The 22,725-nt window shown below is 38.1% G+C and overlaps 2 protein-coding genes across 2 annotated transcripts; both read left to right on the top strand.

Annotated features, from left to right (window-relative positions):
* The first annotated feature begins 5,677 nt into the window (after nt 1–5,677).
* On the top strand, nt 5,678–12,034 carry fgf7 (fibroblast growth factor 7). The gene is made up of 4 exons (XM_061033806.1): nt 5,678–5,913; nt 6,338–6,957; nt 10,728–10,834; nt 11,015–12,034. The coding sequence occupies exons 2-4, from the start codon at nt 6,672–6,674 to the stop codon at nt 11,228–11,230; spliced, it is 609 nt and encodes a 202-aa protein (XP_060889789.1). The 5' UTR covers nt 5,678–5,913; nt 6,338–6,671; the 3' UTR covers nt 11,231–12,034.
* A 7,060-nt stretch (nt 12,035–19,094) lies between these two features.
* Nucleotides 19,095–22,536, top strand: dtwd1 (DTW domain containing 1). Its single transcript, XM_061033791.1, has 5 exons — nt 19,095–19,178; nt 20,158–20,483; nt 20,690–20,827; nt 21,586–21,874; nt 21,999–22,536. The coding sequence occupies exons 2-5, from the start codon at nt 20,226–20,228 to the stop codon at nt 22,226–22,228; spliced, it is 915 nt and encodes a 304-aa protein (XP_060889774.1). The 5' UTR covers nt 19,095–19,178; nt 20,158–20,225; the 3' UTR covers nt 22,229–22,536.
* Nucleotides 22,537–22,725: the final 189 nt, after the last annotated feature.

The following is a 22,725-nucleotide window of genomic DNA, read 5'->3' as shown; positions in this document are numbered from 1 at the left end:
CACACACACACACACACACACACACACACACACACACACACACACACACACACTCAAATGTGCCAGTAAACACATCTTGAGGGAGAATGGCAAAGTAGAATCCAATGTAAGTATTTAAAATATTATCTGAGGGATAACAACAACTTCCTTATAAAATACAATATTTTTTTTTCAACAGCAGGTTGAACACCATGATTCATCTATACCCAGGAAAAAGCTGATATCTTGTACATACATGCTTCAAATCATAAAAAGCTAGTATTTTAGAGGTGACTTGTGTAAACTGTCCCCTGTTGTAACTCATACATCCAAAGTGCTTATTTTAGAACCTCTTCTCCTTCAAAGCCACAACAAAAGTGGGTCTTTATAAGCAAGCTCGGCTTTTTCTGATACATGAACAGATACGGTGAGTAGTTAAGACTGTGATCCCTGACAGCTGTTCCTGCATTAAATGGGATCAGAGTATTCCCCCAACAGTGAAGTACAACACTGGTTCACATTCTCTGACAAGGCCGATTACACTTGTCCTAATGCACTGCATCTGCCCACCACATCATGAAGTTTTGCCTGCCAACAAATTGATGCTTTTTATACAAAACAAATATAGAAATGGACTTTTCTCACAAAGTTAATTTTAAATTCTGATTTGTGCTGCAAGATTCGTCTTTATGTTCGATCTGACGACTTACCCTAAGTGTACAGGACCAGGCGACATTACAATCTGAAGCCGCCGATGCGCTCAGTGTGAGTTAACATCAGGTTTGACTGAAGATACTTAATTAAACATGCTGAGGTTGTATTTAGAAGATGTCCCTGTAAGTAATAACTGTTATTTAGGATGACCTACAAACATTAGAAACCACCGTCGCGCACCGCAAAGCAGGCGGAGGCCGCAATGACAACCTGATTTGAGACCATGTGTCACCTTTTTACTGCACTAACAGTCAGTGTGTCAGCAGGACCCAGGAAGAGAAGCTTCAAAGACCATGAGTTTGAGTGTTTTTGTATGCGTATATGTGAGACAGTGTGTATGCGTGTGATACGTGTGTATACGTGTATACGTATGCGTGTAACAGAGAACCTCTGTCACAGACAAAGCTTCCCTATAACTCTTTCTCTACCTAAAATTGTTAACACAGCCTCAACTTTTGAAGCATGTTGCTTAAGTGAGACAATATACAACCTGCAAAAATGCATTTTTTTAACACAACTCAACCAATAAAAGCATTTTAAGAGACAAAGAAGCTCTACATGAATATGGAGTGGAACTTTCAGATGTTTAGTGACATATTTTTAAGCTTTCCATCATAACCATTTTTCATTTCATCTGATTCAAATGAATAAAACCAATGGTTAGGCCTATGCTTGTGAAGATACTGTCCTGGAAGAAACAGGACATTCACTGCAAAATCAAGGCAATCCATAAAAATTAACTAAACTACTTCACACGTTAAATGTATTGGCTTTAAAATAAGTATAACTGTTTTGCAAAAAAGAAACAAAAAGAAACTTTGCCATGAATGTTGCACCACAGTGCTATTGCGTATATTTCTAAGAGTACAGTCTGTGTAAGAGTCTGTTTGTATGCTAGTTATTTATAGTTGGAGCTAATGTTGTGAGGCTCCATCCCCAGAGATCCCCAATTATCATGGAATTTAGAAAGCAAAAGCTAAACCCAAACAGTCTAAAACAGAGCTAAGAATAGACTGACCTTAGACATAATCCATTCTCCCAGCATAAATGCAGTCATATCATTACAAGACAGGGTAAAGTGCAAACACACACAGAGACACAGAGGCTATTCTCTATCCAGGAATGCTTTTAGAGTGTTGAGAGTAGACACAGCGTGTATGCTGATGTCTCTGTAGTAATAGTGGAAACTATAATAAATGTTCGATAGCCTCATGTGCTAATACTCCAAGAGGTTCTTGAGATGCAACAGAGAGATAACTAATGTGGTATTATTCCTGCCTGTCCTGCACGGGAGCGATAATTGAAACATGTTCAAAAACTACTTGTCAATTGAGCCCTCACGATACCCTCAAGATAAAGTGATGTGTGTATTTTGTCTAGAAAGTTGTAAACAATGTCCTCATTTATCGTGCGTGCGATCATGTTCACCCACCATGTCTGAGCTAATTACTACTAAAATGGTACAATGGCACAGCAACACATGCCTAATAAACACTAAAACTTTACTTTAAAAGGGTAAAAAGAGCAACCGATAATACCGCTGTGAGTTTATACGAGATGAAACAGACAACTGCACAGCGAGGCTCTGAGTCTACAGCTGAAGGTCAGTCTGAATTTGTAGTTGGAACAGGATTTGAGTGCATGCTTGCATGTTTGCGTGTTACACTGCAATCATCGAAACCCTCACAGATTCTCCACTGAGTACAACAACATCCAACAAAACAGTCAACAAAAGGAATCAAATAAAAGAAGTTGTAAGATTTTAAGCTGTGACCTCCACTTGTCAAAACAGCCAATAACTCAGACGGTAAAATAAAGAAAGAGAGCGATAAACAAAGTAGTGAGGCAGACTGATGGGAGTGAAGCCGTCCAGTCATTGAGAATTAAAGAGGCTCCCTCACGCATGTTTAGTGTGCTTGCCTTACGGCCACTGCACTTCCTATGCTACTGTAAACTCCAGAAAGTCCTGGGCCTTTGATCCTTGAAGAGCAGCAGGCACCCATGAGGCTATAAAACCAAACTACCTACACACTTCACTACACACATACTGTAACTATATGCATACAAAGATATGCATACATACACACACACACACACGCGCGCGCGCACGCACACACACACACACACACACACACACACACACACACACATAAAACACACACACAAACACATGAGAATCGATAAATAACTTCTGATTATAGTATTTTACACTATCCTTGACAAACATAAAGCTTTCAAGTCTTGGTTTCTAGGAATTCTAGTAGCCCACTGGAGCATATATGCTCTTATTGTGGTATTACATCACTGCACAATTTCACTTGTATTACACTTAGTAATTCTACAACAATCAATAATATAACTACTACAAGTATTGCTCGTTGCTTGTATATCTTTTCTTTCTGTATATATTATGATTTGAAAAAAATGTGTGTGTTTAAATTGCTCAATAGTGCAATTCATCAAAGGGTAATTTCTCCATTGAATATCACAATTCCTCTTTATTGTTGCAAATATGTCAGAGCTTTGCTTCATAAAGTTGGACTTTAAGCCAAAGAAAGGTGGTCGTTGAATAACTGCTGATCTACTGATAAAAAAAAGGGTTCTTCAAGCATCTCAAACTTGTACCTCTTCATAAATGTGTCAGCAATGTGTTTCTGATATTTGTGACCTTTCCCTGAGATACTGATTGGTATCATGACACATGCAGATACTTAACACAGAGATGGTGGAGTGGCAGAGCCTTCCTTCAGTCATCACCAATGTCATACTGAGTTTCATAATGTGCCATGGTGACAACATCCTGCTCCCTGTCAAGGTTTTCTTGAGAGATCCTGAGGTATTGCCAATCTTGCCCAAGGATACTTAATCTTTCAAACACAGGTCTACATGGGCACAGCACCTGGTTGGGCATTCTGATGAGATGACTGACTAAATTAAGTAGCAACAGTTCTAGTCTAAACTCTTATTGGTTATCTCAATTTGCAGGTCTAGTGGTCTTGCCCACGTGGAACTGTGTGTTGCAATATTACTGTGGTATTACAATCTGTTTTGGGTTTGAGTTCATGGCCACACAGTAAGTAAGGGGCAGAACATTGAACGACTCGCAATTGAGGGCTTTGTGACTCAAATCCACTTGCCAATCTCAATCTCAATCTTAAATGCAAAAAAAGACCTAAAGGCACTGTACCTCATTGGGTTATGAGACAGAATTCCATAAGAGATGTTCCTAACCTCCTGGTAAAATGGTAACTTGGTACTTTCGGGCTTCTTAACAAACCACACACCTCCTGCAGGGAGATGGGAGGCTGTTCTCTCTACTAAAAGTGCGTCAGTCAATGCCTTCTTATACACAGCAAAGATCCAAGTTCTTTTTTAATCATATCCATCTAAGTCTAAAGCACTGTGATGATTATACAAGTTAGTAAGCAAACGTTTGGAAACGTCTTCTGAACCATGCGAGTACCTAACCAATTAGATATATTCAGTGCAGCAATTCCCAGCTAAAAGTCCATGTCTTTTCAAAAAAAGTACTAACCCATTGGCAGGGCCTTTTGGGCATAAAAAGGTAAAAGTCCCAGTCAGTCTACTGCACTGCCTCCAAAGGCTCCAGGTCCTTCCTCACTAAGCAAGAGTCATTGCGAGGGTTAATCCTCCAGGCATGGCACCATATCCCAACAGATCCTTGCAATTCTTTTTTTTTTCTATAGGACATTTTATTCAAATTTAAACTCTTCCTATGCTTTCATACAAATGTTTTGTTCCTAAAAAAAAGCAATGGGCACAGCCACTAAGTTTCTCTTCCAGGCCTGTCTTCAAGAGGGGCCCCCCATTTCCCAACCAGGCAAAGTCATTCCTTTCCTTTCTTTTGAGGCCAACTTGAATGGGGTATTGAAGTTGTCTGGCCCCTTCTCCTGTCAGCAATTAGCCCCGACGGACCCTTCCAGGTGCTACCTGCACCTGAAAACAGGACCTCGGGTCACGCAAACCACTTTGTCACTAGAAGTTGGCAGTTTTTGGACAATTGTTTTAACCCTCTGGAGTTTTTTTTAAATTGAGCTATCAAATAAAGTAATTTATATAAATGATGTACACATTATGTCCTGGAACTACATCTCTTTTGATGTCAACATCAATTTATGAAAAGAATAGGAAATAAGAAATTTTGCATTCATTAAAAAAAATGTTTCCATAGTATATTAGCTGTCACAATTGATGCTTTGTTCTGTTTGAGGTGATAGAAGGGGCAGATATACAGGCAAAGTGACACCTAATAGATCAGGTCTTTACGACCCCCAGTTTAGAGATGAGAAGGAGACCTGATGCGGCCAGAAGTCCCTCTCTCTCAGGCCAGCAGCCCTGACCTCCCCAGGGGAGCAAGTTATTAGGGCCCATATAAACTTTTGAAGTAGTGAGTCCAAGGAAAGGCCAGGTATGTAAGGCAATAAAATGTGACTTTAAATACAAACATGAAAAGTGAAAGAGTGCATGACCCATGATGCCGAGATGACTACTTCTGAGCAGTTTTGTCCTCTGTATTTCTCCCCTTAGATGGATACCTGTCAGCCATAACTTATTAAGTCAGTAAATCTTTAACAATGATTCAGCACAGCTAAGTAAACCCCCTAATTAATAATGACATTTCAAATGATAGGGGAGAAATTCTTTAAAGCTTCATCTTCAGATCAAATATCTTAACCACCACTTAAGTAAACGTGAGTCACTATTATATCTGTATTGAGCATAGCAAACATATTTAAGTGCAAGATGTTTCTTGGAAACACCAGTGAGGTTGTAGAAACTTTTTCAAAGGTGAGTGTGCATGCAAATGTTTTTTTAAGTATTTAGGAGTGCATGCCACAAGAGCCTGCTGTTCTAAGAGTTTATAGCTCCCTCTCATGTCCGGTGGGTGAGTGACAGCAAGAGGCAGGCAGAGGGTGTTTCTCCATTGCATCTGAGCCAGGGACAGCTGACTGGTTGGGATCTAATTGCTCTCAAGTGAGGTCAGCAGGAGGCATTTATCTAAGAAGAGTGCACAGCGACAGTGGAAGATGCACAGAGTGAGCCTGCCAGAATCAGGGAGACATCCATGGGAATTGACAGAAGCTCCAAGCTTACTAAGACTCTCTGTATTACTGGGCTTAAGAACTGCGTTTCTTCAAATTAAAACTCAGCTGAAAAGAAATGCACCTCTGAAAACTCCTGTCATCACTCAGAGCACATGTAAGTACTTAATCTACTCATTTTTAAACAAGAGAGCCGGTATAGTTTGTTTGATTTGAAAAACATTCTGTATGTTGATACTGACCAGATAGCGGACCATAAATTTGTGAAGCAATTCAAGCAAGTGTCTTGGTCCATTACAGGGAGAGATATGCCTGTGAACATAAACAATATCAATATTGATTTGTCCCTTATAAATATAGAATTACTATTCTTGTGATCACAGAAAAGCAGGTGCTCATTGAAAGTAGTTTGGAAGTCTATGCAAGATCAAGTAAAAAACTGGGAAATTCCTGATATGATTGTATTATTTAGACAGCTGCATCAACAAACATCTTTTAACTTGTAAATGTACTTATGGGTATAATTATTGCATTTTACTGCATTAGCTAGAATCAAACAGACCTACTTTTTTTTTTCCTAGAGAGTCCTGCATAACGTCCCTGAACTGGATTACACCTTTGTTGTCGGACTATAATCACAAGAGGATGGAGCGGTCAACACAGTGAGGATTAAGAGAGATATCATCTCTAATACTATCACCTGTCAATTTCCAGCCTCAGCCAACTTAAAACCAACTTCACAAAGTCTCTCCACAAGTGCCCTGCCTAAACATCCTACTAGGATCCCTGCTGCAGGAACAGGGAGCCGGAGGTTAAGCACAAGGGTCAGGGGTCCGGTGGGCTGAGGGACAGCACACAGATCTCTATTTCACATTTCAGTATGTTGTTCATTGACCCCCACTGCATTGTATTATAATGCGCAAATGGATGCTGACATGGAACCTTCAAAATCTGTTCTCGGGACTGTACTTGCACGCAATCTTCCTGTTTGGCAGTGTGTGTGTGGTCTACAGTGACTGCACTCCAGAGCAACTTGCCGCTATTATGAACTGCTCCAGACACGAGCGCCACACCAGGAACTATGACTACATGGAGGGAGGAGATGTGCGCATCCGACAGCTGTTCAGCCGCACGCAATGGTTCCTAACAATTGATGACTTTGGCAACATCAATGGGACTCAAGACCCAACCAACTGCCACAGTAAGAATAACAAAAATTACCTTATAATAATAAATGGTTTCCCTATTAGCTCTTCTGAATTTGTTATAAAGAAAAAACACCACTAACCTATCAGAAAACATTTTCCTGGTTGTAGGTGTGAATTTATTCTGAGAAGCTGCCAAATTATAATTCTACCATGCAGAGTTTTGTTGTGTGATTTCCACTGAGTCAGTAACAAATCTTTGGCCTGTCAAGGTGACAGAAGCACGTGGGTGGTGTTATTGTACAACTGTTCTCCACAGTGTAATCACAGCACTAATGGGTCATGTGTCTCTGTCAGAGCAGCCAAAGTGACAGACGTAAAATGAAGCAGGTGGAGGCTTTGGCTTGTTAAACCATAACACCAGCTAAACACAGGCGATAATGAAGTAAACTGAAGAATCTTGTAGACTGATGGGTGCTAGGTCTCAGTGACCACTGACTCACACTGGCACAGACATGTAATTTTCCAGTCTGATAAAGACCTCGACAGTTCACATTCAGTGTCAGAATAAGGTCATGGGACCAGAAATGTGCAGAAATCTTAAAACAAAAAAAGAAGAAGCAATAGTATTGACCTTCAGTCACAATAATGGGCAAAGTCAAAATGAGTGTTTCATTAAAGTGAAAGAGGAATTCAACAAATAATGCATGCCAGTAACTACTGGGGTTACTGGGGCTACATGGCTGGTTACTGTTATTTAACAGAGTTCATTGTTAACATTGTTGCTATAAAGCCAACATTTTTTCAAATTATGTTTGTCAGACATTAGTGGGAATCTCTGACATGGTGAGGATGTTTTAAGTAGATGTCATTTCCTCCTATTGGACAGTGTGGCTGTGGCTGGAATGTTGGCCAAACAGGGAAATGCCTCAAAGTGGATGGTAAGATGCTTGTGTAATCATTCTCAATGAAACACAGAGAAATGGAAATACCCATATGGGGCTACCGCATGCTGAAAGCAAACAGAAGTGTAACTAATAAGCCTTTAAATACAGACATATTTGTATCAAATCAATGAGTGCAGTAAGCCAATAGTACCAAAAAGCTAATTTCATTGTGAGCTTTTTTAACAGCAAGAGTGAAAGAAAATAAGTCAAAATGAGAACCTTTGAGCTGCATTATTTTTGGCTGCCAAATACAGTATATCCATGGGCTTCTGCAACAAATATATAGGCTTACTTCACAGTGCACTACTGTCTTGCTTCTCGTCTCACTTAATTGCATTTTAAAAGTGTTGCTTGGCCAATAAACCAAAGGTCTGACATTAGGAATTGTATGTTTTGTATATAGAACGCAAACGTGAATGTCTCACACTAGTATTGGTTAGCAAAGACAATAAATTATGCAACAGAGTTTAAAAAAAGAACATTGAATGTGTGATTTAAGTTTGAATATGTAAACATATCATCAAAGCTAACCAATCCATTTTAGATAAAAGGTAAAACATAGATAAACTTCTAACCAAATACTAAATTGGAATTACAAACATCTGTTGTTTCCTCTGACAGACCACGTTACAGCTTCATCCAAGTTAAACCAAAATGTGATAATCACATAAATAAAAAGTTGTGTTGAGCCACTTTAAAGAGCAAATAAACAACCTCCAAGTGGTTTGCCCACATATAACAAACCAAAGCATGCCAACTGGAAAACAGCAAATTTAAAGAAAAAACAGGGAAATCAAACACATCAAACACATTAGTATATAAGTAGGAAGTAGTATTTCTGATGTCAGCGGTTTGGATCCTTTCAACTTAAATGGTCCTGTTTGACAAGTAACTCTCCAAGCCCTGTTAGTTATATGATCTGTTTTCAAAAATTGCTAGCCTTAATATCCTCTCTATATGTCCTTTTTTATCTGGGTATATTGGGATTTAATTCTTTTGAATTTAATTGTGTGTCTTTTTGGCTTGTAAAGTGTACATAGGTCATCTTGGATATTTAGCTTTAAACTGAAGTGATGTTGTTAAACTTTTTAGTCTGCCGAGTCACTCTGACCCTGACAACATAGACCTGGTGTCAGGTGCAGCTAAATAAGAATAAATGGCTGATTTGATTCTATGCCTGTTCTAAGGTGGACACACAGATTAAATTCAGATAATCAAGTTAAGGAATGTGTTTTTTGGTTCCAGTCCAGACATGGTACATTTGCCTGAAGAGACAAAGTGAATAGTCATTATCTTGATTCATTTTCTGGTCTTTACATGGTGTCAAATTTGTACAAAATTCTAAATTTAATCTCAAATTGTACTGTACAATGATGCACTATACCTGGAAGGCTGTCCATAACTCTTTCCAACAAATATAAACACTGGATTCAAAATCAAAAAGCTGGATTTAGAGATTACCCCCAGTAACTCCGAGCTGTTGAGTGATAACAAATCTGTTCAGGCTGAGGTTAGTCTAAGAGCTCTGCGGTCAAAATTTTGACAACATGTTTGAATGTTTATGTGCATGTGTGACGAGAAATGGGATTCATCTTTCCACTAGCTCTTACTTGTACGATGGTTGGCTTTGTAACCAATAAAAACACACAGATATAAGCTAACATTTAAAACGTGAGAGGAAAACATCCAGAAAATGTGAAGTTTATGAAGAAATGGTCCAATAACTGTGAATGCAAAGGGCTTACACATTTAGTGTTGCTATAATAGCATACATTTGATATTTGAGATCAGCTGCCCTTTTTAGTCATAATAAATAATATCCAACAGGGCAATAGAGAGCAGGGGTAACACGCAGTCAAAGGGCAGGAATATTAAGTTAAAAATCAAGTGCAAGCAGAGCACAAACAACATTCCAAGATTGGGAGACTGCCATCTGTTTGTAATCAAATACTAAAAGAGCCGCACGCTCAATGTCAGTCTGAAGAGCTTTAATATAGTTCTTCCCTTTATTCTCTGCCTCTCAAATGGAAGAATTTCTGCAATCTGTAGAAAGGAAAGACGTGGTTTTTATATAACCCAAAAAATCTATGATCTAGACCATGTTACTGTCCATACTTTTTGTTAATCTTAGTTTAATGGTTTAATGTTTTAAACTTGGGAGTCATTGCTCTACATTCCCGACATCATTTAAGAGTTCATTTTTTTCTAAGATGAGACAAAATCTGACATTGTATGTTGAACCAATGAGATCTCTATCTGCTTATGAACAGTGATCTGCATATATGTTTGATTAAATGTAAAAACACATTCTCACTTTAGTCCTGCAGGATTAGTTATTAGCTCCTTTATTGTCAAGAGAAGTGAAAGCCTGTATATAAACTGTAATCACTATTGCAAATAGTGTAAGGAAGACAATTATCTTTGTTTATTTATAAATATTGCTGTAAAATGATCTGCTTTTCTATGTTTAAAGATATAACTAAATGAAGTATTTCAAAACAACAATGGCCAAAGAGTTCAAATCAGTGTTCTTACTCAAGTGTTTTTACTCTCCCACAGTTTTCAAGAGTGGCCTAAAATGTAGCGTGCAAAGCCCATGCAAGGAGGTAGTTTTCTCAATCCCAGGAGAGAGAGGCCTAATCTGTCTCCCACATGTGCTATGGCATAGGTTGTGGTTCGTGTAATGGCCACCCAGGCCAGTTAACAAGGCTTGAATAAAGCCAGAGAGACCACAGACTGATTAACCACAGGAACTTCCATCCCATTTGTTAATGAAGATGAATGTTGAGCGCAGTGTGGAGCTGGAGTGAAGACTGGATGTCAATAGAGTTGTATCTGTCTCGTCATATTTCTTCCCTAACTGTCTGAATGTCTGGCAGGTATCCTGGAGATCAGGACAGTGTCTGAGGGGGGCATCCTAGCTATCAAAGGCGTGAAGAGTCAGTTTTATATCTCCATGAACAAGGCTGGACAGCTGCAAGGCAAGGTAATATTTTTCCTCAGTGAGAAAAGTCATGCACTGTTTTCAGCTCAAGCAGTCAAGCAGGAAAAAAAGAACAATGTCTGCCCCGCAACCCTTTAAATAATTAAGACAAAAAAACTCACAGAAAGAATAAATAAAGTGTGTATTGTATTATTGCAATAATATTTGTCTTATCCTTTCCAGAGGATCTACAACGAAAACTGCAACTTCAAGGAGGTTTTCCTAGAAAACTACTTCAATGCTTACTCCTCTGCAAAGTGGACTAAAAATGGCAAAGAAATGTTCATAGCCCTTTCTCAGAAGGGAAAGCCAATGCGAGGAAAGAAGACCAGAAGGGAGCATATAGCATCCCACTTCATTCCAATGAAGTGCCGAGAAGAGGAGAGGAGGGTGGACTGAAAAAGCAGAGGACTAATTCAAGGCAAATTGTAAAGATTTCACTCACATATCTTGTATTTTAAGGGACACATATAAACTCTTTACCAATGTCAGACTCCACTCTCCTCCAGTGTGATCTCCTGTGATCTATGACTTTTTTCTTGTCATTTTCATTTTCAAAGCCTGATATCAGATTGGTCCATTAAAGTATTCGAAACATCCTCAAAAAAGATGTTACAACGAGAAAATGATGATATATTTGAAATAGCCTTCATTGGTACACCAATTGTTATCCACTAAAGCCTACTCAATGTTATTGTTATTTTGAATATTCTATTCTATTATATTTCCATATTAAATTTTGTGTTTTCTAATAAAACAGTAAAATGTATTACGCACAGTCGGGACTGTATCCTGTTCACAGATTTACACCTTGCCAGATGAGAAGATCTGTGATGATCAGCAGAAAGGTCCAGAGAAGAGATTTGGCTTGACCAAGAAGCAAGCTGGACTTGTGTTTTTTTATTCGTACATGTGCTCCAAGCACACAAACCAAAGGCAAGGTGGTGGATGACAATAGCATGTTCATTAAAATGATTATATATATATATATATATATATATATATATATATATATGTAGGACGATCTGTTTGTGAATGATCTGTGTTGAACTGTCTGTCCTTCCAGCATTGAAAACTCTCATCAAATGAATTGTAGCTGTTCACTGATTCCCTCTTCCTTATCGAGGTGTGATTTTGACATGCTAAAATATTCTGCTGCTGCTGAAATGATATCCACATTAAAATGCAAAATGAACAACATAATACATGTGTATGCTATGCAATATTAACCCTATCAGAGTTCATATTTCTTAACGCTAGAAGAATACATACCAGGTGATGGAGATCAATTCATATTTACTACAACTAATCAAATTCAAACTCCACCTGGGAAGGAAATAATATTATGGTACCTTATCATTTATGATGTCAGCTAGTTGTTTTCTTTTAACAAGACATACAATACACATGTTATAGTGTCCCATTCACTTACAATGTACATTGTTTACCTGGAAAACTCTCTACACAACTGCTGAGGTACATATAGATTGTGTTTCTACCACAAGGGGGCATACAAAAAGTCACAGGAAATAGAACTTGGCATTAGGATGTTTTCATTTACTGTACTTATACCAGTTACAAGTAATACTTAAATATGGTAAATATGCCATGTAATCTTTAGTTTGAATGTCTTACCTGAGATAAAGGGAGTGATATGTTCAAAGACTGATAATATCAGATGGAGGATGCAGTCCAGGGGAATGGATTGGTCAAACAATACAGCATTTTGACATAAGGACCGTTGAAGGGTTCCTGTGGAAAAGAAAAAGGTCGACATTGTTGGAGATTTAAATCCGAAATGATGTGCAACTAAATTTTAACAGGTAATTATTAATGCTGAAACCTAAGAAAAAACAATATTTCAAGTGTTTGAAAAAAAAGAGTACATGCTTTAGTGTACCGTAAAACAGATAACCATGTTTTAGAAAAACAGACCATATAAAGATGCTATAAAGATGACCTTAAAACAAACAGAAACACTTTTAGACAGGAACTAAACAGACCGTACAGCTTCTACTAAAGGACATCTTTAAACGGATCCATTCCTGTTGTAAAAAGGAAGAAAACAAGACATAAAACAGATACCGTAAGGTTTCCTTAAAACACACTGAACCATGTGTTGGAGAAGAAGAAAACACAGCTGAACACATGCCTGAGGGTACATCCAAGCAGATGCTAAAAAGTACTGTGATGGTCACTGCCTAACCTTTATGATCAGCAGTACCTGTAGGGGCAGTGATAAGCGATCAGTATGGCCTGAAATGACAACCTATTGTACATTTATTACATCTCAAACAAAACATTTCACAACTATTTGTATGACCTCATTTTTCCACTTGTTTAATGATATGTTGATCATGTTTGTTTGTTTAAAAATGATATCAGACATTTGCAAACTTAGACATGTACATCAATATTCCAAAATCCACAATCAGTGTTTCCAGTTGTTATCTGACATTTACCAGTATGTAAAATAATCCACCATTGGTTGACTTGCAAAATATTGTACCTTTTATCAACATCCACTCTGCATATCAGTAAGGTATTATTTCACGCCAGACACCTGGCAATCCACAACCCATGACTGAGGCAGTGTTGATGAGTGGATTTGTTAGCACTAGCGAACCTCTCACAACATTTCAGGTCTTTCATCACATGTGAATGTGAAAAATATTTTTTCATGCAACTTCAGGTACAAAAATCTGCATATGAGCCATGCCTAAATTCTGCAACTAATGACACTACAAAGACGGAAGCTCTGGGGTAAGATGAAGAGTGAATTATATACAATGTGCTGTCAGCACAACACACCCTCACAAGCTTAATCAATCAGATATGATGGCACAGACAATTTTCTTTTACCATTTCAATGACGACCATTACAAAAAAGATATTGTTCTTTAATTAAAACATGTTTAAATCTTAGTGGTTTGGCCACATTTTTGACACAATAAAACCATATTATGTAAAAAGGACAAAATGCATTAAGTGTTATTTGGAGATTTTGAGCTTATCATAAAAAATTCTGCTCAGGGATTAGTCCTCCACTAATCTTTAAATATTATTTCATACCATTACGGTTATTCAGCCTCTCAATATGTAACTCCCACAAGCCTGCAAAGAAAATCTATTTCACATTGGGTAACAAGTGTTCCAAATACAGATATAACCACAATCCTCAGGAGATATTAAGCGGTCCATTTCCCAGCTTAGCTGATTTAATGACAAGATAATCAAATCTGCTGTTGCCTTTATGTAGATTGAAGACACATTGCAAAGAAACATTTGGGAAAACTTAAGTGTCCATGGACAGTCTTGGATGTATGACTTACATGAATTAGATCACTCAATCTGATACGGGAGGTTGAGATGTAGTAATACAACTCAAAGATAAATCTATTAATTTATGATTGAAGATAAAAATACATCCACAGGGTCAAATGTCACATTTATTCCTTCTGGGTTTATAGCGTGTTAAGTAGAAGTGGAGTCTCATCTGAACAAATATGCATCACAGGCATATTGGCAGAGTGCCGCCGACATAAGCTCATACAAATAATACATATTAACACATGCGTGCAGGCACACACACACATATTGTGAGGCGAACATGAGGTTTACCTTTCGCTTGGGTTCACATCTGGCTTGGAGAACCCCTGTCAGATAAAGACAGTCAAATTGAGAGAGCCAACCCCTGAAATACATTTGACCCAAACAACATCTGAGCAAGGTGAAGGCTTCTGCCAAGTCACGCAAAGTTAGTCTTAGCAGATAATTTGTAACATGCTCAAAATGTAAACATATTTCAGATTCAAGGCTGTGTATTCCCAACAGGACGAGGAGAGGCTGAAGCCAAAGAGAATACGAGAAAACTGTCATAGATGTGAGTCTGCAGACTTCCAAGATAAAAGACGCAACACAGTCACGCCAGACACATAAATTATACTCACAAGGTGTGCCAAGACCTGCAGATTTTGTTTAATAATATGCTCCTGAAATCACAAATCATCTTGGTACTTTTTTCCTTTTATAAAATGAGGGATTCCCATCCACTTTTCTTCATCTGCTGTGCATTAGAGGTATAAAACAGACAAATTACAAAACTTTGCTTTGCTCTTGTCAGAAGTGACATAGAGTCTCTTAACTGTACAAATATATTGCCTTGTAATGTCACTGAATGTACTGTATGTAGGTATGTTGTTTAAAGAGCATGTCTAACTATTTTTATTTGGTGTTAGTTATGCTTACATAGGGGTAGAAAGCTACCAAATGTAGTCAGTGGTTAATGAAATCTTAAGTTCTTTATTAGCTGATTGCCAATCAGATAGAGTTTTAAAGCAAAGACAAGTATAACTTTAGTAACTGCAAAACCAGTTCTGAGTTTTTTTTATTATTTACATTTCTTTATGTCTTAACTCTGCAAAAAAAAAAAGCTTCTGTGCAATTTGATGGACCTACTATGACAATGATTTACTATTCATTAAATTGTTTCAGAACAGCAAATTATATTTATACTTTAGTGGAAGAATGAACACAAAACACCATGTGTCCCATATTACCAACAGTATGTACAGACAAGGGGAGGTTGAGGGAAGTCTTAACCGGCTGTGAGAGCAGTGCAGGAAAAGATGGAGTGAGACAAACAGAAAGTGGGAGGATAAGAAAGAAAGGAAAGTGAAGATAAACAGGGAGAGAGGCTGGGGAGTCTCGTGCGAAGTGGAGAGGTGGTCTTGGGGCAGCGGGGAGAAAAGGGAGGCCCCAAGGGGGAGGGGGAACACGCAGCTGAACTTGATACATTTCAGGGCCATAAACCTTCATTTCCACAGAGGAAATCTGTGGTTATGCAATGTGGGGATTTCTGTGTTTGCAGACTCTTGGTATGGAACCCCCTGAACGTAGGATCATTGTGAAGGAAGGTTGGAACCTGAAGCAATTTACCACAATATCACACTTTCCCCGATGGATCATTCAATCCACAAAGAAAGATAATAATCTAGGATCAAAACAGATGTTGACAATCATCAAAAACATTAAAGTTATGAGAGACCACTAACTTTTTATTCCACCATGAAATGGATGTAAAAAAATGTCACCTCTAGCATCCAAAAACATGAAACTTTATTACACCATCTACAAATAAAACAAAAAGCAAAATGTCCAAAAAAAAACCAGACCAATATTCAACATTTTTGGATTAAAGCAAAAATGGAGACAACAATCCAAACCTGAATATTGAGATGGGGTCCAAGCTGTAAAAGTGAGCAGCTGACATATTTAATGCTATGTCATAGTAACACAATTCAATTAAATACAAAATGTGAAACAGTTTGTAAATTAAGGCCAAAGTATCATTTGATTAATAAAAACTACTGACTTTGGTTTTGTTGGACTTTCATTTTTCTTTGCTTTAAATATTTTTTTATATGTTGAAAATGCTTTTAAAACTGACAAAAAAACCTCTGTATTCTATTCTAGGAATTTATCTTGGTGTGTATCCATGTGAATGCATAAATGATGTAAAGGGTGGAAATACAAACCATTGCTCAAGCAAGCTTTTATTGTGTCTCTCCCCATGAGCCTGGTTCCTTTCTTTGTATACCACTCCAGCTGCTGTAATGACTGCAGATCCTGTTCTTTCCTGAAAAACACATGCACAACTGTTGAGTAGTCACACTATGCCGAATATAAAGTCAAATATAAAAGGTCAGTCAGTCAAAGCAGCGCTGTGGGGTATGTATAATTAGTTTGTGGTAAAAACCATTGAATAGGTCAAAATGCTCCAGGGTCATCAAGAAACAGATCTGTTTCTTGATGACCCTGATGAAGGCCACGAGCCGAAACGCGTCGGTCTAAATTGTTAATAAAGTTGATCTTCTTACTACAAGTGTTGCTGGAGCATTTTGACCTCTTCTAAGCCTTTCACTCTTCATGCACCTTGTCAGTTGGTGAAGTTTGTGCCAGAAAATCCTCTTTTTCTCCAAAAACCATTGAATATAAAGGAACACAATGTATTGCTGACTGTTTTCTTAGAATTTTATCTGGACTCCTGTCAACAGTAAAACAAACATTACTGAATGTGGTCAGCTTATTTGATCCTCTACTTCTACTTCTACTTTCAACCTCAACAATGATACTAACTATTTGATAGTTCAGAGCAAAAAAAACTGAAGCTCCACAAATCCCCTTGAGCCTGTCGTGGATAACCAAGAGAAGAGAAATGAAGGGTCCTTAGATCCCATACAATATAGCCTGGAACTGGACAGGAAATGTATAATTTGACTAATTTTGATAAACACTGTTTTTTGCAGATCAAAAAAATCAAATCAACCCGGCACAAAGTACACGTTTGGAAGATTTGTTATTGTTTGGAAACTAATATCACAGACAACGGAAGGGCTCATTCGATACACATCTGTTAGCCATGCAAGTCTGCATACGATTGTCTGTTTCACAAGAAGTGTGACAGCTCAGGTATCTTTGAAATCTGACATAGAACAATCTGCTTTACATCATTCAAAGAACATCTTGCTTTGAACAAGACAAATTTATATTGATATTTTAGACTACTTTTTCCAGAAGGTTTTGATCAGCCATATGTGGGAAATATCTTTGAAACTCGCATTCTGCAAATGCATCATGACTTGATAGCCTCTCAGATTGAAAATGGTTGCAGATCAGGATATTTTCAGTTCAGTGAAAACTAATTATTACAATTGGACTGGGTTAGTGTTTAACTTAAACATGAATTTTCCTTCTAATTATTTTTAATAGATGGAAAATCTGAGCAATGAACAACTAAGTAATGGTTTGGATCCACAGCAGTGTAAGCAATAAGTCATTGAAATAAGATAACAAAAAGAACAAAATACCTATAGATACAAGTAGTAATTACATGGATTTTTTGACGCAGAGCTGTCAATCAAATCTGCCACAACCCTTATATGGGTATAGCCGTTTTCCTTAATAAAATAAAATCCGATGAGTTATAAAAAAGATTCACAGTTGAAGTTGGTAGCCTTCTTGGCAGAAAGTGTCTTTTTGGCTCATGTGGATGAACAGACACCAAATCCTAGAATGCACAGCACCGCAGGCCACTCCCACTAAGGTCCGAATCAGAATCAGAAATACTTTATTAATCCCAGAGGGAAATTCGATCGCTACAGTTTCTCCAAAATATACAGTATAGCAGTAGAAATATAGTAATAAAAACATTTACAGACATATTTACTTCAACACATAAGGCAGCGGGCAGCCAAAACAGACCGGCCTGTCAGCAGCAGCCGTCTCGCCTCTATATTTATATTTTTTCGCCATTATCAGCTTTCTCCATAGAGCCTGTTAGCATAGCTTCCAAGCAATATGGCGGATGTTAAGTTTCGATTCTGGGAGTGAGTTCCCACCCACTGATCTGTGATTGGTCTGTAGCTCCAGTGGTCGAAAATATGAGGAACTAGCTTTGTAGTTTCACCCCGCTAACCGCAACAGCTTCCAGTGATGCAAAAATCGTCATTTTGCGTCACTGGAAGCTCCTTTTCAGACTTAGAAATACAAAGATTTTCCATCTCAGGGGAAAATGAGGGCGGGATGCACGACCATTAAAAAATACTACCAGGTTTCGGGGTGCGCTGGTGGCGCAATGGTTAGGGCTCGCCCCATGTATCGAGGCTGTCGTCTCAAGCGGGTGGCCCGGGTCTGCATCCCGCCCGTGGCCTCCCGCCCACGCGCCGCTCCCCACCCTCCCTCCCTGGTTTCCGACTCTATCCACTGTCCTATCTCTACATTAAAGGCACAAAAGCCCAAAAATAAATCTTTAAAAAAATAAAATAAATACTACCAGGTTTGTAATGATACAAAGCTTAATGCAAATGGGTGAAATATCCCTTTAACGTCTACTTTTCACATCAGTTAACCGTTCGCTTATTAATGGGCGATAAAAAACGATTTATTCATGTAAAAAGTTACATATAGAACTTTTAATGTTATACATTAGGCTATTGCTCACGCTAACGACAAAATGCATCAATATAACCTATCTTAATCGTCGTTTATGTCATCTAACTCTTACATTCACAGTTATAACAACTTCACCTGGTGCAATAAAAGTGGTTAATTTTCGATCCTACTGCTGTACTAAATAGAGTTTAAGTAAGTAAATACCACAGACTGTACGGTAAATACCTTATTCGTACTGAATCTACGCTCACTTTCTGCAGGTGAGGTCGCTCCCTAGCAACACTTCGTTGCTAAGCAACATTAGCCGCCAACTACTCCTTCCTCCAACACTGAACCGCATATCCGGCGTAGAAGAAGACGTACACGCTGTTGTACATCATTTGACTGCATACAGGTAGACACGTTTTTTTTTTTTATGGTAACAACACACAATCTCCGGAACTACCGTTTGCTACAAGTTCTTTTAACGTTGGTTTTTCTTTTGACTTTGCCATCCATTGAACTGTCAAACGTATACGTTAGTTATCAATGCTTCCGTGAAGCTTGCTAACCGAAGCTAGCTTTACTAGCATGAATCAGACGCTGTTGACTGGATCGTAACATTAATATTCACAGTCTGTGGTCGTAGCGTTAGCTGCAGTGGGAACAGTCGGACAGACCGTAGACTGTAAATATTAATGCTGTCAGATTTCACCGTCCTTTAAATACCAGTGTCACATTTACACTGTACTCTTAAACTTTAATGCAAAGTACAGAGTTGATTATAGTTTATTGTTCTTAATTTGATGTACATTCATTCACTTGCTTTCTCCTCGAGGCATATATTCATTTCAAAGAATCACAAAAGTTTTGAGTAGTTCTACTAAGAAAAATAACTTTTGTGAAAGAAATAGTCTAAAGTTTCTGAGTTCATCACCATAGATATATACAGAGATAGATAGATAGATGGATAGATAGATGGATAAGTAGGTAGACAAATAGGTAGATAGATGGATAAGTAGGTAGACAAATAGATGGAGAAGTAGGTAGATAGATGGATAAATAGGTAGATAAATAGATACTTTATTGATCCTGAAGGAAATTCAAATGAAGGTCATGAAGAGTTGAGGCACACTAACAAAAGGCTTGTAACATAAAACCAGATTTCTGTTTGGATTGTAGTTATTGAACATACCACAGTTTTAATATACCAAACATTTCCTAAATAAATGACTCATTTTTCAGGGGGAAAAAGTCTTCTGTATGATCTTTTGAATAACGGCCCGTCACTTGAATAATTTATTTTCCACATGACTGTGCTCCTGATGTTTTAAGTTGTGGAAATGTTGGATTATTTCTGTCTCCTAAAAAAAATCCTTGTTTGTTTTTGTCAGTGTTGTGCAGCAATGAATAGAGAACCCAGATACTCCAGCACTCGTCTGTCAACATTAAAAGAGCAAGCATGAGTAGCCTGGATCAAGACCAGTGTCTCCATCCTAGTTGCCGTGACAAAACAGCAGTCTCCAGTGATCCATCAGATGCTTGTGATCTTGCCAAGCAGCCTCTCCAAGGTCTAAAATTGGCATCACATGAAGTGCTGGAGAACGCGCAGCAGAAAGGCAGGTTGAAATGCACTAAATGTGGGGGATCAAGGATGTTCTTCTGCTACACATGCTGCTCATTAGTGGGTGTCACCCTGCAAGATATCCCTTTAATCAAGGTCAGTATGAGGTTAGGACTCACTTGGTTGTTCTTTTTAAGGGATGAGCTCGGCTCTGGTTCTTTTACAAGTACGAGTATTCTAATGTGGTGGAAAATGTTAAATCATGTCTTTGAGGTAAGATGTGAGATTTTGTTGTGATCATGTTGTGGTTGAAATGTCATGGTCCTCCGAACCCGACTCTACATATTGTACATTGTGTTCAGCTTCCTGTTAAAATAGACATTATCAAGCATCCAAATGAGACGGATGGAAAGAGCACAGCGATCCATGCCAAGATCCTCGCTCCCAATGATGTCACCATATACACTTACCCCTGCATACCTGACTATGAAAAGGACAAGGTTTGTTTTTTTCCCATCATAATAGGATGTTTAAGTAACAGCTACACCTTTACATATTCCTGTTGAAGCTGAACGTTAACGGCTGCTTCTAATTATTGTTTTCAATATTGGTTATTCTGCCTCATATTTTTGTCTTAAGGACCAAACTCCTATAGTATTCAAATGACTATCAGATAACATTATTAAACCAGAAAATGTTTTATTTTTTGTTAGAAAAAGAGTTTTCATCTCTAGTACTGTGCTTTGTGATTATTTGTCATCTTTTACCCATCAGGAAAACATCACTGTCCCCGTTTAGTTTATTTATATCATATTGCTTCTACAAGAAGATGCTTTCAAGTCATGCTTTCATACTGTCACTATTCATTACTGTCACACACAGTTGCAACTTTTTCTGCAGATTTGATTTTTGTATTTGTTGTTGTAAGTTAAGATTTTGATCTAATGACAGACACCAAATGAAAAAAATAGTAACAATTCAAATAAAATGAAGATCAGACCAGTTTGGCCTTTTCATACTTTATACTTAACAAGTGTAAAGTTCAAAAAGTTCAGTTTAAAGCTCTAGTTATAATCATATAATGTAAATTAGTAAAAAAAAAAAAAATATATATATATATATACTTCTTGCTTTGTTCTTAAATGCACTCAGTATGTTCATCTCTTAATGCTAAAATTTAGTTACACCTCATTATAAACATCATGTCATTGAAATTCTTTGTTGGTATATCGCTCTGTTGTTTCATTACACTCTCCAGGTGGTGTTGGTGTTCCCTGGTCCTGGGGCTGTCTCAGTTAAAGACATGATGCAGTGTTTGTATGACAGGACTGACAGCCAGTCACACGACTACTCTCATGGACACAGCGTAAAGAGGCTAAAAAGGGAGGAAGGTCAAGGCGCCACACACACCGACAAGAACCCAGAGTCAGGGACCCAAGATGAGAAAGAGGGCTCAGAGTCAAGGGTGTATCCCCTACAGAGGGTGGTCTTCATTGACAGCACATGGAACCAGACCAACAAGATCAGCACAGACGAGAGACTGCAAGGTAATCATGCAAGACTGCAATTGTGCAGCTTTTCAAAGAGCTCTGACTGCTGTTGATTATTAAGGGCAAATGAACCTCACCCACAGTGCTGTTCAACATGATGTCACTCTGTGTTCTCCTCCAGATTTCATACGGGTAGAGCTGAAGACGAGGAAAACCTGTTTCTGGCGTCGTCAGAAGGGCAAACCAGACACCTACCTTGCTACCATTGAGGCTATTTATTATTTCCTGAAGGATTATCATGAGCTTTTTGTTGCAGAGGAGTACAAAGGAGAATATGATAACCTGCTCTTCTTCTACTCCTACCTGCACTCTGTCATCAACACTGCTAAGGCTTCTGCAGGAAAATGCTGAGAGGAAAAACTGGAATCAGCTGCTTAAGACTTATTAGCTGAGGCCGAAGAGTTGGTTCACATGAAATCCCTTTTTTCTGGTATTAACAGTAAATGATTTATTTTAAGGGAAATTGTGACTGATCTATTTGTACAAGATGCAGCAATAAACAAAGGGTTACTGGTTGATTTAAATAAATGAGGGTTTCTTTACAAATGAGTCAGAGATAATTTGAACAATGTCCTACAGTTGCAACAAACACGGCATACAAGTAACAAATCAACAAAAACATTTGCAAAATAACAAAAGTGCCATGGTGGCAAAAGTCAGATGGGAGATGGACTCACTGACTTCATACAAAGTGTTTATAAAAAAAATAAAGTGTAGGCATGTTTTATATTTTTAGAGCTGTATTTTTTTGTGGACCCGAGAAGTCTGCAAAGTTCTCTTACCACTTTAATCCCTCCTGGTAACAGTGAGTGTTATCCGCCACTTACTGGTAAATATTTCAAAGGGTA

Source organism: Labrus mixtus, chromosome 1 (assembly GCF_963584025.1).
Source record: "Labrus mixtus chromosome 1, fLabMix1.1, whole genome shotgun sequence".
Lineage (NCBI taxonomy): Eukaryota > Metazoa > Chordata > Actinopteri > Labriformes > Labridae > Labrus > Labrus mixtus.
Note: the sequence above shows the minus strand (reverse complement) of the source record. Positions and strands in the feature narration are given on the sequence as shown.